We start from the raw sequence: 15,743 nt of genomic DNA, 5'->3' as shown, positions 1-15,743 counted from the left end.
TGCAACGTGAACCTGTGGACACACTTTAATTATATTCCTGTGAATAATGTTATAAAAGACCAGCATAAATGCTTGAAATTAGTTTGAAAAAACTGTGCAAACTGTGGAAGCTCGTTTCTGCCACTGAATAAAAAAATAAAAAAGGTAATTGCAACTTCTCACAATTCTACTTTTTTCCCCGCAATAGCAAGACTTTTTTTCCTTAGAAATGCATGATATAAATGTACAATTCTGACTTTTTTTAGAGAGATAAACTTGCAATTCTGATAAAAACAAATCATATTATTTCCTAAGAATTGGACTTTGTAACTCAGTTGTGAGTTTATCGCACAACTCTGAGAAAATAAGAGAATTGTGAGGTATAAACAAACTCAATTATGAGAAAAAAACGAAAAACTTTTCAAAACTGTGACATATAAACGAAAGAAATTCAGAATTGCGAGAAAAAAGTAAAAACTGTTAGATATAAACTAAAACAAGTCAAAATTGCAAGGAAAAAAAGCCAGAATTGTGAGAAATTCGCAATTGTGAGCGAAAAAACTAAATACCTTTTTTATTCTATTATTTATCAGAAACATAAATGTGTTTCTCTACAAAGCATATTAATTAGAAAACACAATTGAGTTGGAAGGAAAAGCAGCATTAATTTAGTTTAAAAAGCCCTTTTTTGAGTGTTTAAAGATGACTGATTATCTGATCACACTCTTCTCAGGGCTCTTACTTCATGGTGCAGGATGTTTTCAGCAAAGCGGACGTCCTCAGCACCAGTGGCTCGTACGGAGCGCCCAACTTCCGCCAGAGCAAAGGCAGCCTCCCGCTCTACGGCATGGGCCAGCCCAGCCTGAGTGGCTTCAAACAGGTCCTCCAGAGACTGCAGGGTCAAGGCCATCAGGTCAGTACGTGGAAATCTCCTGCGGCTCTGTGTTGAGCTTCTATCAAGAGAAAGCGATGTGCAAATAATGCTGCTGATAAGGTGTCTGTCTGCGCTGAGATTAAACCTGTTGTTGATTCAGCTAAATGCGTTTTAATGATTAAACTGATGCTTTAAATTAAACTCTGTTGAGTTCGAGCAAATGAGTTTAAATAAGCGTGATGATTACTGACTTGTTACGAGTCGAGTTTTATTTGGCCTGATTTGCATGCGTTTGCTCTCAAAAGGAGGTGATTTTCTTCTGTTTGCGTGAGGAGCCCGTTGTGTTCCTGCGTTTGGAGGGCGACTTCCTTCCCTATACACCCCGGAGGAAGGAGAACCTTCATGAGAACCTGCATGATCTCGGACGCGACGCTTGCTCGGAGAATCTAGAGCTCACCATCAGAAAAGAGGTCAGGAGATGAGAATATAGCATACGATCTACAGAACAGAAAAAAAGTTAATGACTCAATTTATTTGGAAAACATAAACAAGTACAGACAATGAATGCAGACCTGAATGAGTTAAAATTAATTTTGATATGATATACAGTAACTGTCCTGAGATCAGGGGAAATATTATTAATATAATGTAATAATAATAATTATAATTACTACTACTACTACTAATAATGTTTTATGATTTTATGATTAATAACATTAATAATAATGATGCATCAATGTAAGTATAATTAATCCTATAATTAATTAATCAGAAAAAATAAAAGTAATCTTTTCTGATGTTAGGTTTAGTTATACTTTTATTGATTTATTATTGATATTATTAGTAAGCAGTGAAGCAAACTTAAAAAAAGAAAAGAAAAAAGTAATTTATTTTTCTGATTTTAGGATTAATTCTAATGATTTTTTATTTACTTTAGTATTATTTGTATTTATATATATATATATATTTAGTATTATTTTTTTTTCTGATCTTAGATTAATAATATTTATATTAATGCATTATTATTATTATTAAAGCAGAGAAGCATACTCAATAATAATAATAATAATGGTACATCTAAAAAAATTCTGATCCCAGGATTAAATATATTTATATTAATTCATTGTATATCAAATACTATTATATTAAAGCCGTGAAATATACTATTTAGTTATAAATAATAAATAATTTAAATGTTTTCTGATCTCATGATTAATTATAATATGATAAAAACTTTTGATAATATTTATATAATATTATTAACAAAATCAAAGTATAGGCAAAACAACAAAGACATTGTGTTGTTATTGGGCACACTGTAAAAAAAAAAGAAAAAAGAAAAGTTGTTTCAACAAAAAAAAATTTAGTCAGCAGGGTAACAAATTATTTTAAGTTGAAACAACTTTTTGGAAATAGTTTTTTTTTTACAGTGTGTAAGAACATAAAACAGGACATTTAAATCTAAATTTGTTTAAAAAATATGATATAAACATGAATTAAAAAAATATGATTATAATGCATGAAAATAACATACATAGAACAATTACAATTCAAAGCACTTTGCACATTTTTTTCAAACGATTTTCCCTTTTTTTTATCAGTCATTGACCCAAATGTTTATGCTTTCCTGTCATTTTAATTTCACGCTAAAATCCCAGATGGACTTCCTCTCTGATGTTCATGTGCTGATCTGAAGTTATTTGTGTTTTCAGCTTCACGACTTTGCCAAACTCAACGACAACGTGTTCTACGTCTACAACGACATCGAGCATTTTAAAGGAGAACCTCAGAAGATCTCCATCAGCTGTGAGGAAGACATTCACGTCACAGAGGAGGTGTATAAGCGGCCGCGCTTCACCCTGCCCTCGTACAGGTGCACAGACCTGCTGCTTTTCATATCTTCATATTGTTACATGTGGTCTAAATCAGTGTTTCCCAGCCAATTATCAAAAACTTCCTTATCTCTATTTTATTTCATTATTATTATTTTAAATCAGTGCTATTGGTTATCATCATGTCCATTTTGGGGTTTTGCAAATATTTAACGAATGAAAAGCATTCAAAGGAGCACGTGACTGAACCTCGAAAGGCCATTGGATCCTCAAATTGTCAGTAAAACCTCATAACTTAATTCAGAATGAAGCGCTGCGACGCAGTTTGAAGACAGGCGTCTGCTTCACAATGCAAGGGTAAATAAAGACCTGATGTTTGAATAAGAGCAGTGTTTTCTTAACTCAAGAAACGCTGTCTATAAAAGCTAATGTTTTTGTGTGTTTAAAGAGCAGAGAAGAGTCTTGGCATTTGCTGTCTAGTTGTAGCCAATACACTTTTGTACGTTTCAAATATCCTGTGCACCTGTGCATAGTGGTTCATCTTTTATAGCATGAGATTTTTGGCCAAATATATTAAACAAGAGAAACTGAGCACCCATATAACTACAATAAACTTTATACTCAGTAAATTGATGAAAACAATTAATTTACTGTCTCAGATGCTCAACCTCGTTAACTCCATTTCATTATGATTTTCAGAAAATGTTAAGCAACACAGCGGTGTTTCAAAACTGAATGAATCCATGTTTTTGAACGAATCAAGTGAGTCGGGTGGATCACGTGACGCTTTCATGAGCCAAGACGCACGTTAGCTGAGCTCAGTGTATATAATCGTCTTTTACTGTTGTTCGTCATCTTTTCTTACATTTGGGGTAGTTTTTTAGTTTGTCGTTGGTCTGGAGATGTCACACAGTCGGAAACTCGCTTGTCTTTCACCATCATCCTCGCCAATTAAGAAGAAAACAAAACCGGCGGGCCGAGCGGACATAGAAGACAATATGGTGATCACTATAAAGCGATTTGAGGACATTTTGAAGGCTAAATTAGCAGCGATACGCACCGAATTAGCCTCTTACATGAATACAATCCAGAATATATGCTCTAAAGTTGACTTTTTAATCGGGGAACAGAGAGAGCAGAAAAAAGTGATCGGCGAACACACTGGCCGTCTGGATGCCCTCGAGCAGCAGGTGACTGATTTACAGGACGCAGTAATCTCCGGCTGCTCGGACTACCTGAAGAGGCTGAGAAGGATGACCCGATTGGCTTTCTGAAACGGTCACTGCCAATCTGGATCCCATCACTTGCGGGCAGAGATATTGAGATCGAACGTGCTCATCAAGTTTACTCCAGAGCTTCAACAGATCACTCCAAACCGCGAGTGTTTCTGGGAAGTCGTGGCCTAATGGTTAGAGAGTCGGACTCGTAATCCAAAGGTTGTGGGTTCGAGTCTCGGGCCGGCAGGGATTGTAGGTGGGGGGAGTGAATGTCCAGCGCTCTCTCCACCCTCAATACCACGACTGAGGTGCCCTTGAGCAAGACACCAAACCCCCAACTGCTCCCCGGGCGCTGCAGCATAAATGCCCACTGCTCCGGGTGTGTGTTCACGGTGTGTGTGTGTGTGTGTGTTCACGGTGTGTGTGTGTGTGTGTTCACGGTGTGTGTGTGTGTGTGTTCACGGTGTGTGTGTGTTCACGGTGTGTGTGTGTTCACGGTGTGTGTGTGTTCACTGCTGTGTGTGTGTGTTCACTGCTGTGTGTGTGTGTTCACTGCTGTGTGTGTGTGTGTGTGTGTGTTCACTGCTGTGTGTGTGTGTGTGTGTGTGTTCTGCTGTGTGTGTGTGTGTGTTCACTGCTGTGTGTGTGTGTGTGTGTTCACGGTGTGTGTGTGTTCACTGCTGTGTGTGTGTGTGTGTGTTCACTGCTGTGTGTGTGTGTGTGTTCACTGCTGTGTGTGTGTGTGTGTTCACTGCTGTGTGTGTGTGTGTGTTCACTGCTGTGTGTGTGTGTTCACTGCTGTGTGTGTGTGTGTGTTCACTGCTGTGTGTGTGTGTGTGTGTGTGTTCACTGCTGTGTGTGTGTGTGTGTGTGTGTGTGTGTGTGTTCACTGCTGTGTGTGTGCACGTTGGATGGGTTAAATGCAGAGCACGAATTCCGAGTATGGGTCACCATACTTGGCAGTATGTCACTTCACTTTTTTTTTTTATGTTCAACTGTCCCAATACTTATGCTCACATCAATGAGTGGGATGAACTCTAAAAGTGCTGTTCTTTTTATTTGGTAAAACATGTATGTGTTGAAATGGCTAATAATAAAATGTGACATTCTGTAGTTTTATCTCATATTCATCTTTTAATCATATTTGTAAATGTCTTGACTCCACAGCCAACAGAGCAATTTTGTCTTTACTGTCCAATACTTATGGAGGGCACTGTATATATTTTTTACCTCTACATTAGACTGTCATATCGTACATTACTGTCTTTATTGTCTCTTATTGTCTTCTCTTGTGTTGTTGACTTTGTATCCTTGATATTTTTATTCTTTTATGCTTTGCTGTTTTTAAAAGTGCCCCTAATATGGATTTTTGAAGATGAGCTTTCATGCAGTGTGTAACACAGCTCTAAGTGAATGTAAACGTCCTGCAAAGTTTTAAATCTGAAAGTACACCGTTTATAAATTTATTGTCTCTCAAAAGAATGAGTCGACTCTGAATCATTTAAACGAGTCATTTTAAAAACGAATCCTAAGCAGTTTCATGTTGATGTCAACATGAAACATTAGCATATTGCCCGCCCACTTACTCGCAGACCTGGGAAAACTTGATTTTTGCGTTGGTCTGAATGGAAAATGCAAGTTCATTCTTTGCCACTAGGTGCCTTTTTGGAGCGTTAACAATAGCTGTTTCCCCGGTAACACTGTATACAAAGCAGCACTGCGCTCACAAACACTGCTTTATCAGGCGTTACAGGTGAAATGAAATGAAAATGAAATCGACCAATCACTGCACATTAGCCTCACGCAAAGGAGAGGTTTGGAAAAATGAATCGTTGAGCAAATCGTTTGGTAGTCTTGAGCAAATCAGGTAAAAATAAATGCATATTTTTTTTGTCCTTGCATGCATGTCAACCTGTTGTTGGGGACTCCCAAAACCAAAATATGAACCTTTCATAACCCATAATAGGGGCACTTTAATAAAGTGCTTTATAAATAAACTTTGACTTTTTTGGGGGGATTTTTTTTTTTTACTTATCAGAACTGTGCTGCGGCAGAATAAAGGTTGGGAAGCACTGGTGTAAATGTTTGATGTGTTTGTGCAGGTATTATCGTCTGCCTCTGCCGACGGAGGGTGCGCCGCTGGAGGACCAGTTTGATGCGTTCGTGAACGTTCTCCGGGTAAGAGATTCTCCTGAAAACACCAGCATGAACCCGTCTGGATGACCTTTCTGATAATTGCGCTGTGATCTAAATCGATGCATCGGTCAGCTGATGTCATGTGAGAGGCATAAACGCATCAGCGGAATAGTTTTCTCATGATGCGGTCGCTTCGCTTCAGCCGGCAATGTGATTAAAGCCTCTGAAGATGTTTGACGTCTTTGAGACGGTGGAATCTAAACACGTCAGATGCTTTAAAGCGCGTCAGAGCTGTAATATATAACGTGTTTAGATGGAAGGAAATGAGTTAATGGAATATTCTGGAGTCTGTAGATCATCAGACGCACTGAAGACAAACGCTCTCATTCAGTTACAAAACAAGAGCAGCATCCAAACCCCAACGAAACCTTATTGGATTCTCTTTCTCTGCACTTTTTGACGTTTTTAAAGCAGGTGGCACTTATAGAAATGTATCTTGTGACCATAGTTTGTATGCAAGAGACATATATTTAAAAAAAATTGGTGTCAAAAGTATTTTCACTCTGAAATTGCTATTAGATTTCACAAATAATCACCAAGAAATGGCAAGTAACACTGAATTTTAAACGTGAAATTTAAGTAGACTTCATTGATTATAATTTATTATTTTCTTATTGTTATTATTGTTAAAACAGTGAATTATTCAACTTAACAACAAAAACAGCAACACTCATAATAATAATAATAATAATAATAATAATAATAATAATAATAATAATAATAATTACAGTACAAAAATGTAAAAAATGTTTTGTGATGGTAGGATTGTATTTTATATATAGGAATATGAATAATAATAATAATAATAATCTAATTAATTATAGTAATTATTATTAAAGCAGTAAATTATATTTAATAATAATAATAAACAAACTTTTTAAAAAACAAATTTACTATGCATTGATTATGCATGCATTTAATCCATCATAATAATAATAATAATAATAATAATAATAATACAAAAATGTAAAGTTTTTCTGATAATAGAATTATTATATATAGGATTATGTATACTACTACTACTACTACTACTACTACTACTACTACTACTACTACTATTACTAATTATTATTATTATTATTATTATTATTATTATATGACTGATTAAATAATTAATTAATTACTTAATCAAGGCTGATATCAGCCCATAATCACAAAAATACAAGCTGCTTTTGTTTGGACCGATAGATCTGTCAGTCTATCACTAGTTTTACTATGGTAAAGTGTGTCAGTGTGGTGCTTTTGTCTATTCAGAGCTCAGTTTGTGTGTTTGCATCAGTCATGTGACATGCATGTGCCCGATGATGAATGAGACTTCCCTCGCGTGTCTTGTTTCCTGTTTCTCTGGTTTAAGAGGACAGAAGCTGAAGCTACAGATTTGTCGAGTTTAAGGTCAGAAAGCAAAACGGCCGCAGTAAACCACAGGCTGACTGCACAGAAATGAGTCCATCTCTGATAAACGCTTCATATTCTGTGTGATATGATGTATTCTGCTCATGCATATTCCCAGAATGCTTTTAAAGCAATCTGTTTTGCTGCATTTGTTGGCAGTGCGTGGGCAGCGAGGAATCATTCATCTAAACTGTCCGCTCGCTATTTAAAGCGTCCTGACAAACCGCAGGACTCTAGCTGTTATTGTAGCCCTGCCGATAGAACGATACACAGGAAGCAGCTTTATAAAAGAAAGAGGCCACTTCCTGTCTTGCTCCAAGGCTGTTTGTTCTCCAGAGCTGCCAACACACCTCCTGCAGCGAGCAGATCCACAGAAGAGACCGGATCTCATTTAATCACTTCACTGGACATTGAAATTCATTTCTAAACCGAGACAGAAACTCATTATGTATAGCGTTTCCAGTGTGCAGGAATTGACAGGATAGATATAAATAAAGCAAAAAAGAGGAAAATGAAATTGTATTGTATTGTACATGTATTGTAATCTGTGTTATAATTTGTATTCTTAATCAAACACTTTGGTTTTGTTTAAAATGAAACCAAAAGTTTTATTTCTGGTAAATAAGCTAAAGTAAGGATTCCCAAATTTTTTCTTGTCAGCCAAACCCTGTTGAAGTAAAATATTTATTAAGTTATATATCAACAAAACATTCAAAATGATCTGAAGGTGGTTAATGGACACATGGCATGCAAGTAAACTTTTTTTTTTTATATAAAATAATTTGTGTTTTTATTTTGTTTATATTTTTAAAATATATTTTAAATTTTTATATTTAAATTTTTTTAAATACAATTTTAATTTTTTTTTTATTTTAATCTGGGTCTGTTATTTTAGTATCATTGAGATACTTTTTTAAATATTTAGAATTTGACCTTTATTTTTGTATTTTGTGTCCCTTTTCATTTTAATATTACTTAAAGTTTGAGTTATTTTGTTGTTTGTCATTTTTATTAGTTATTGCTTTGTCTATATAGTTTTTATTTTAGTACATCAAGTTAAACTATAAAAATGAGAAATGTTTTTGTCAACTGGCTGAAATAAAATACATTTCATAGATAGATAGTTTTAGTTAAGTATAATATCCCTGATTTATTTATTTATTTTTAATTTGTAATCTTTCATTTTTTTTCATTTACTTCATTACACTCCTAACATCTTTATGATTTTATGCACCCTTATAGTTCCCTCATAAACCCCTAGGGTGGGAAACCCCTAGTTGATTGATGTTAGATTTAATTTATTGCATTATTAAAAGCAAACTTTGCAAACTGTTTCCTGAGATGTTTATTCCAGTAGATCAGAGCTGTATGTGCATGGCAGATGAACGGACTGAATGCTCTCTCTGGTTCTGTCAGGAGAATCCGTCTCTGTCCTTGAGTCGTGACGCGTCCCGTCCTCTTCCGGCTCTGCTCTTCAGCTGTCAGGTCGGCGTCGGCCGAACCAATCTGGGTATGATCCTGGGATCTCTGGTGATGATGCACCTCACACGGGCGGCACAGGAGCCGGCAGCACCGTAAGACCCAACACATCAGGATCACATACTCATTACACACTAGCACTCAAGATGTTAGGAGTTGGGAAGATGTTTTTGCTTTTGAAAGACACTCTGCTCATCAAGGCTACATTTATTTGATCAAAAATACAGTAAAATTGTGAAATAATATAATAATTGCAATCTGAAACAGCTGTTTTCTGTGTGAGTATATGTTAAACTAATTTATTTCTGTGATGCGCAGCTGTATTTTCAGCATCATTACTCCAGTCTTCAGTGTCACATGTTCCGTCAGAAATCATAATAATATACTGATTTGCTACTTAAGAAACATTTCTGATTATTATCAATGTTGAACAGTTTTTCAGGATTTGGAACAGTATCTTTTGTAACATTATAAATGTTTTTACTGACACTTTTGATCAATTTAATGCATGCTTGATGAATAAAAGTAATAATTAATTTTTTTTTTCATTCTTACTGACCAGAAACGTTTTGTATATTCATTAACATTCTTTTGCACGCTTAAGAATGTTTAATAAAAATGTGTATTTGTGAATATTGTGCATTTAGTCATTTAGCAGACACTTTTATCCAAAGCGACTTACAAATGATGACAATAGAAGCGATCAAAACCAAGAAAAGAGCAATGATAAGCAAGTGCTGTAACAAGTCTCGGCCCAACACAGTACACATAGCAAGGTGTTTTTGTTTCCTTGTATACAGTTAATGTGTAATTATGCATTTAATGTGAATGTTGTCACATGTTTATAGAGTTGAAGAGGATGCGACAGACAAACCCAAAATGCAGTTCCAGGTTATTCAGACCCTCATCAGTAAGCTGCCTAAAGGTCAAGAGGTCATGGAAGAGGTTTGTATTTGCCTGTGTTCGATATAATATTTATATATAAACACTGAGAGGTCCCGGATGAGTTGTTGACTGTGTCCTGCTGTGTTTAGGTGGACCGAGCCATCGATCTGTGCTCTGAGATGCACGACATCCGAGAGGCCATTTATGAGAACAAACAAAAGCTGGAGGGAATCGGTGAAGACTATCAGATCCAGGTGAGAATCTGTGTATGATGTTGGTCAAGGTGCATGTCTCTAGAATTAAATGGGCAGTTTTTTTCTGCTTTTTAAACTACTGGTCAAAGGTTGGAATTGATGCGTTAGAATGACTTCTGAAGTTAAGATGCTGAAATTTCAGCTTTGATCACAGGGATAAATGACATTTTACTATATATTCACATAGAAAACAGCTACTTTGAATTTTAAAAATATTTCACAATTTCTGACCAGTAGTGAATATAAACGCCCCTCTGCACGTGAAATCAGTGGAGACTGACAAGGATGTTTTGAGTTCTGAAAGTTTGATTTCTCATAATACGAGCTCTGAATCTAAAGACTAGTGTTTAAAGCACTTCATTACTCTGTCAAGCTTCATTACACAGACTAAGATGTTTGAGTCGTCTTAAAGACGTTATGCATCACTGAGCTGCTTCTGTCCGTCTCCAGTGATTCCTCTTCTCTGGGCAAACTGAATTCTGCTGTGCTCAACTTATTCTATCTAGTTTTGCTTGTGGATGTGCAAAACCAGCTGAAAATACAACCCTCGAGCAGATTTATGGCCCACAGCTGGACAGATTGTAAATAGTGTATTTTCTGTTGTCTCTGTGTGTGTTTTCAGGGAAGCAGCACTAAAGATTACTTCCTCCATCGAACTCTACAAAGTCTAGAGCGATATTTCTACCTGATCGTCTTTAACGCTTACCTGCATGAACAGGTACAGTGTGTTTTCAAGCCACTCTTTTAAGAGTCACTTTTCATTTGCTAGTCATATTTATTATGTTGTTCCTCTCTGTTCTAGTATCCGCTGGCGTTCGCCTGTAGTTTCAGCCAATGGCTGTGCTCTCATGCCTGGATGTACCGCCTCCTCTCCTGCATGAACCAATCAGAGCTCAGAGCACCAGCTGACCTGCTCACGAAAGGAGCTCGAGTTCTGGTGAGAAACATCAACATCATTACCCATCTGACATTGCTTGGAATATATTAAGGACACAATTATCATTACAACATTTTTAAGCAAAATCATCCTTTGATTAGAAGATTTAGTTCAAGAGAAATGGAATGTTACAATTAATGATGCAAAATTCCAAATGTTGTTACTTTCACAGTGATACAAAGTTTCAATTGAACAGAATTTAAACAGAACAAATGGCACTGTCAACTCGAAATGAAAAGAAGTATCAAAATGAAAAAATATCATAAATGTTTCAAAACTGTAGTCCAGTGGTTCTCAACCCACGGCCCGTCACGAATCCAAATGCGGCCCACCATGCTGAATGTTACAGTCTATGTGCTGAACACAATTAAAAAATAACTTTCAGTTTTACAATTCATTTTAATTTTTACATTAATTTAAAAATGTACTAAACCAATACAAGCTATAGTGTTTTTATGTAAAATAATTTAGTTTTTCATATATTATTTTCAGACATGAGCAGGTCTATGTACTCACGTAATGAAAGTTACACATTTAACGAACACTTACAAGCGCACACTTTGGCAGAATTCAATTCAAATAGTCACCAGCAGTCATTCGTTCTGTGAAATTGAGCATCAGAATGGACAAATTTGTTAAGGGAGAAAACTAAATGTGGAAAATGCCAGCGAAGGAACACATTCAAACAAGACTAGTCGCAGCATCAGCAGTGAAGAGAGAGTTGGACTTTCGGCATCAACTTTGGGTTTGCCGCGCCACTCACTTAAAGATGTTCAGGTAAAAGGAAACACCCATAGGCTAATACGCAGCAATCATCCTTAATTACAGAAATGTGGCAAAACATCTCTGGAGAGAACCTCAGATTATTAAATTCGAAAATACTTTCCATATTTGGATCAACATAAACTACATTTGTGAACGCGCACTTTCTGCAATGTCCCGCTTCCGCGCGCGTCTTACAGACTGCAACTTACAATCGCAACTTCATTGTGCTGTTACTCCTTTCGAGCAGATTTTCACAAAATTGGTCCGCTCCTGACAGCATCAGGTGTTTTATTAATGGTGAGTACAATTATTTATTTAAATAATGGTTTAGATATCATAATATTTAGGCTATAAATAATATAATAAATCCGGTAGGTTTGTATTGATGACGTAATATATAAATGACATGCGTGGAGAAAAAGGTTGAGAACCACTGCTCTAATCTATACGACTCGTGTGCTATATTTTAAGACTTCAGAAGTCACAGACTACATTTACATGCGCATCAGATTTAATTTAAGCTTGGTATAATCGAGTTGTTTAAATGATGTTTATATGCATGCAGGCGTCAGAATATTCCTAGACTAGATTGGTAGATTATGGCAATCTACACGGGTATGTTTCCTTTCACAGCGTTGTGTCTTGGTAGATTTAAAATGCTGCTGTTTGCTTGGTTATTAAATTTATTACTACTTTTTACTACTTTTCACAATAATTTAATTAGGACTAATATTATCACATTCAAAACTGCCAGACAACAATAGCACAAAATGGAAAGAGTCAGGCCATCATTAATAATAATAATAATAATAATAATAATAATAAATATACTGTAGATATAAAAGAATGCTTAAAATTAATAATATTTTTTTATTAATATATATATATATATATATATATTTTTTTTTTAAATAGAAACATCTGCCTATTCCAAACTTATACAGAAAGCAGTTTCACTGTATTTTTTTTTTGTCTGATTACATTTTAACTTGCAAAGTAAATAATTAAGAAACTTCAGTGCATTTCTGGAGTAACAACAAAACAGATAAATAAAATAAAAATAGAATTATTAAAATAAATTGACATTAACTCATTATTATTATTATTATTATTAATGATTGTTTTTCCATTTTTGTGCTGTTGTTGTTATTTTGGACACGAATAATCACAATTAATCATTTGACAGCACTATTTGTATTTCTATTATTATTTTTTATATTCATATTTTGCTATATTTTAACCCTTTTTTTGTTGCCAAAATAGCCATGATTGCTTGCTAGTACAACAAATCAAATTGTTTATTTTCAACAAACTTTACTTTAAAAAATGTGTGTCCACCTAAAATATCAAACAAATTTTTTTTAATATTTAGATTTTATTTAGTTTTTAAGGATAGCAATTGTTCCTACAGTTTGAGGTGTTTTGAATACCCTTTTAACTTCAGTCAATTTTCTTTATAATACTTTGGTAACGGGGTTGAATGTTCGTGCTTGACAAATGGATCCAATATAATTATGTGCTGAAAATGTAAATAATAATAATTATTGTTGTTGTTATTATTTATATGGAAAGGAGTTAAAAAAAATCAAATATAATAATAATAATAACAACAACAACCTTTTTAAAAAAAAATATATTTATTCATTATTTTAACAGCTCCTTTCTAAAAACCCAAGGTTGCTTTGCAGAGTTAGAAAAAAATGTATGTACCTATCGTAACAATAATCCAAAATGAATCATTTGTACCATTCGTAGTCTCTGAATATTAAACTGGGGAAGTTTACACATGATCCTAAGATGACACACTTCTCTGTAAACCTTGACTAAACCAATAAGGATGATGGATTATTTCTGAAGAGGTGTGTTGTGTTTCTAGGCAGCAGATGAATATTTAGCGCCTGACGTTCTGAGCACCATTAAGCAGATGAAAGTGGCTAATTTCAGACGAGTGCACAAGATGTCAGTGTATGGGATGGCACAGCCGACATCTGAGGTAAAGCTCCTTCGTACGGACTCTGATCCCTTCTGAGGGGTTTGTTAATGCTCACCGGCGGCATGCTCACGTTTCAGGCGACGGGAGCTGTTCTGGCGTATCTGACGGATGAGAAGAGGAAGCACAGCAGTGTTTTGTGGGTAAATTTGCAGGATGAGCTGGTTCTGGAGGCCAACGGTCAGATCTTCTGTCCCAGAGAGCCCACGCGTGTGGACCAGCACATATGTGTGCTCTCCTCACAGATGCACGAGATCCAGGTCAGAGTCTGCTTTAGCTTGTTGTTATATGTGACTCGTGCTGGCAGAATGACTGTGAATGCGCACAGGCTAATTAAATTAAGCCCTCATCTAATGATCCCAGTGCTCTAAATAGCAATTAAACATCTAAAAATATCTTTATCTGTATGTTTTCTGAGAGGAGTACTCGCTTCTCGCGCTGCCTCTCATCCGAAGCGCACACATAAAGCGCTCTATCCAGATACACACATACACAGATATACAGCAGATTAAATATATTAAAGTATTCACGCAAACATGATCTGTAATGTCTTAAGTGAACGTTTGAGGAAAAACATCGGATGTGTAACATTATATTAGATCCGTGCATTACTGTCTTCATTTATACAGGTCGTCTGTCTCATTAATATTAATCAAACAATAAAAGAAACGAGAGAATCACTCGCTGCTCTGGATTGAACTGCTTTTGTACTTTATTTTTAATGAACACACTTAAGTGATTTTTATATTTGACTATTTGTTTTTCTTGCTTGAATGGTTATGTTTAGATGTAAAATGAAACGAGTAGATAATACACTTGTTTCTTAGATTTGTTTATTTTTTGCATCGGTTCTTATAACAACAAAGATCAAATAAAAATAGCTATATTGTGATTATTAATCTAGTGATGTTGCCGGGTGATTTTGCTTTGAAATCTTCAGAAAACTTTTAATCAGTTTTTCTCTAAATGGACTTTTCTGACCCCATCGACTTCAAACAGGTGTAACTCAGTCATACATCATGTTGAAGGTCTTTTAATGGTGAATTTACAAATAAAAATAGCAAATGTTTGAAAATGTGCTGATTGTGACTGATTTTGCCAGCACCGGTCACATTTGTTCTTTGCTTCATTCTAGCAGCATTAATCATCTCTAACAGCTTAATTAAAGCAGTAAGCTGCTCGAGGATTGCATTACCAGATAACAACCTCCTAGACGGGTTCTATCTCTCTAGACCAGCGCTTACCAAACTTTTTTGTTAGTTGAGCCAAGTAGACATAAAATATTTACCTGGATGACTTAATGAGTTAATATTACAATAATTTGATGACATATTTACATGTTCACTGATGTTGGTTAATTGTCACATGACATGCAGGTAAATGGATAAAATGTTTTTTTTTTTAATCTAAATGTCATCTTTTGTAATCTAAATTATTATTATTAGTTGTAATAATTATTAGTTGCTCTACACATTGAACAGCGTGTGTGTGTGTGTGTGTGTGTGTGTGTGTGTGTGACGTAGAGACTGGAAACGGCTCTGAAAGAGGAACTTGTGGGAAGTCAGAAATGGCTTGAAGTGACTCTGGAGCAGGAGAAGCAGATGAAGATGTTCAAGAGCTGCGTGACGGTGCAGGAGATCTTTAAGCAGCACAAGAGTTCACACCAGGGACTGCAGTACAGACGGATACCCTTCCCAGAATGCTCCGCTCCGACTGAAGAGGTGAAACAGACCTGTAAAAGATCTTTCCATTCAGATGCAATGATGAAGGCTAATGACAAGACAAAGAAAAGACCCTTTGCTCCCTCTAGTGTTCGTCAGAGTCACTGTCCGTTTCGATTTTACAGAAATATTTCACCCACAAATCTCGTCAACTCACCTGTTATTTTTTTTTTTTTTTTTATTATTTTATTTAACTTATTATTATTCTGTTGTTGTTATAAT

General features: G+C 35.5%; 1 protein-coding gene across 2 annotated transcripts in view; it reads left to right on the top strand.

The window, feature by feature from the left end:
• Window positions 1–15,743, top strand: part of LOC306857603 (paladin-like) — a 69,825-nt gene that overhangs the window by 19,340 nt on the left and 34,742 nt on the right. For both annotated transcript variants that reach the window (XM_079397622.1, XM_079397623.1), the window contains exons 4-15: window positions 713–892; window positions 1,159–1,323; window positions 2,566–2,726; window positions 6,005–6,080; window positions 8,907–9,064; window positions 9,818–9,914; window positions 10,004–10,108; window positions 10,731–10,826; window positions 10,911–11,045; window positions 13,687–13,803; window positions 13,881–14,060; window positions 15,324–15,521. In XM_079397622.1, coding sequence (XP_079253748.1) covers window positions 713–892; window positions 1,159–1,323; window positions 2,566–2,726; window positions 6,005–6,080; window positions 8,907–9,064; window positions 9,818–9,914; window positions 10,004–10,108; window positions 10,731–10,826; window positions 10,911–11,045; window positions 13,687–13,803; window positions 13,881–14,060; window positions 15,324–15,521 — 1,668 coding nt within the window. The remainder of the gene's footprint in view (window positions 1–712; window positions 893–1,158; window positions 1,324–2,565; window positions 2,727–6,004; window positions 6,081–8,906; window positions 9,065–9,817; window positions 9,915–10,003; window positions 10,109–10,730; window positions 10,827–10,910; window positions 11,046–13,686; window positions 13,804–13,880; window positions 14,061–15,323; window positions 15,522–15,743) is intronic.

This window comes from Barbus barbus, assembly GCF_936440315.1.
Source record: "Barbus barbus genome assembly, chromosome: 38".
NCBI lineage: Eukaryota > Metazoa > Chordata > Actinopteri > Cypriniformes > Cyprinidae > Barbus > Barbus barbus.
The sequence above is the reverse complement of the archived record's forward strand: the minus strand, read 5'-3'. Positions and strand labels throughout refer to the sequence as shown.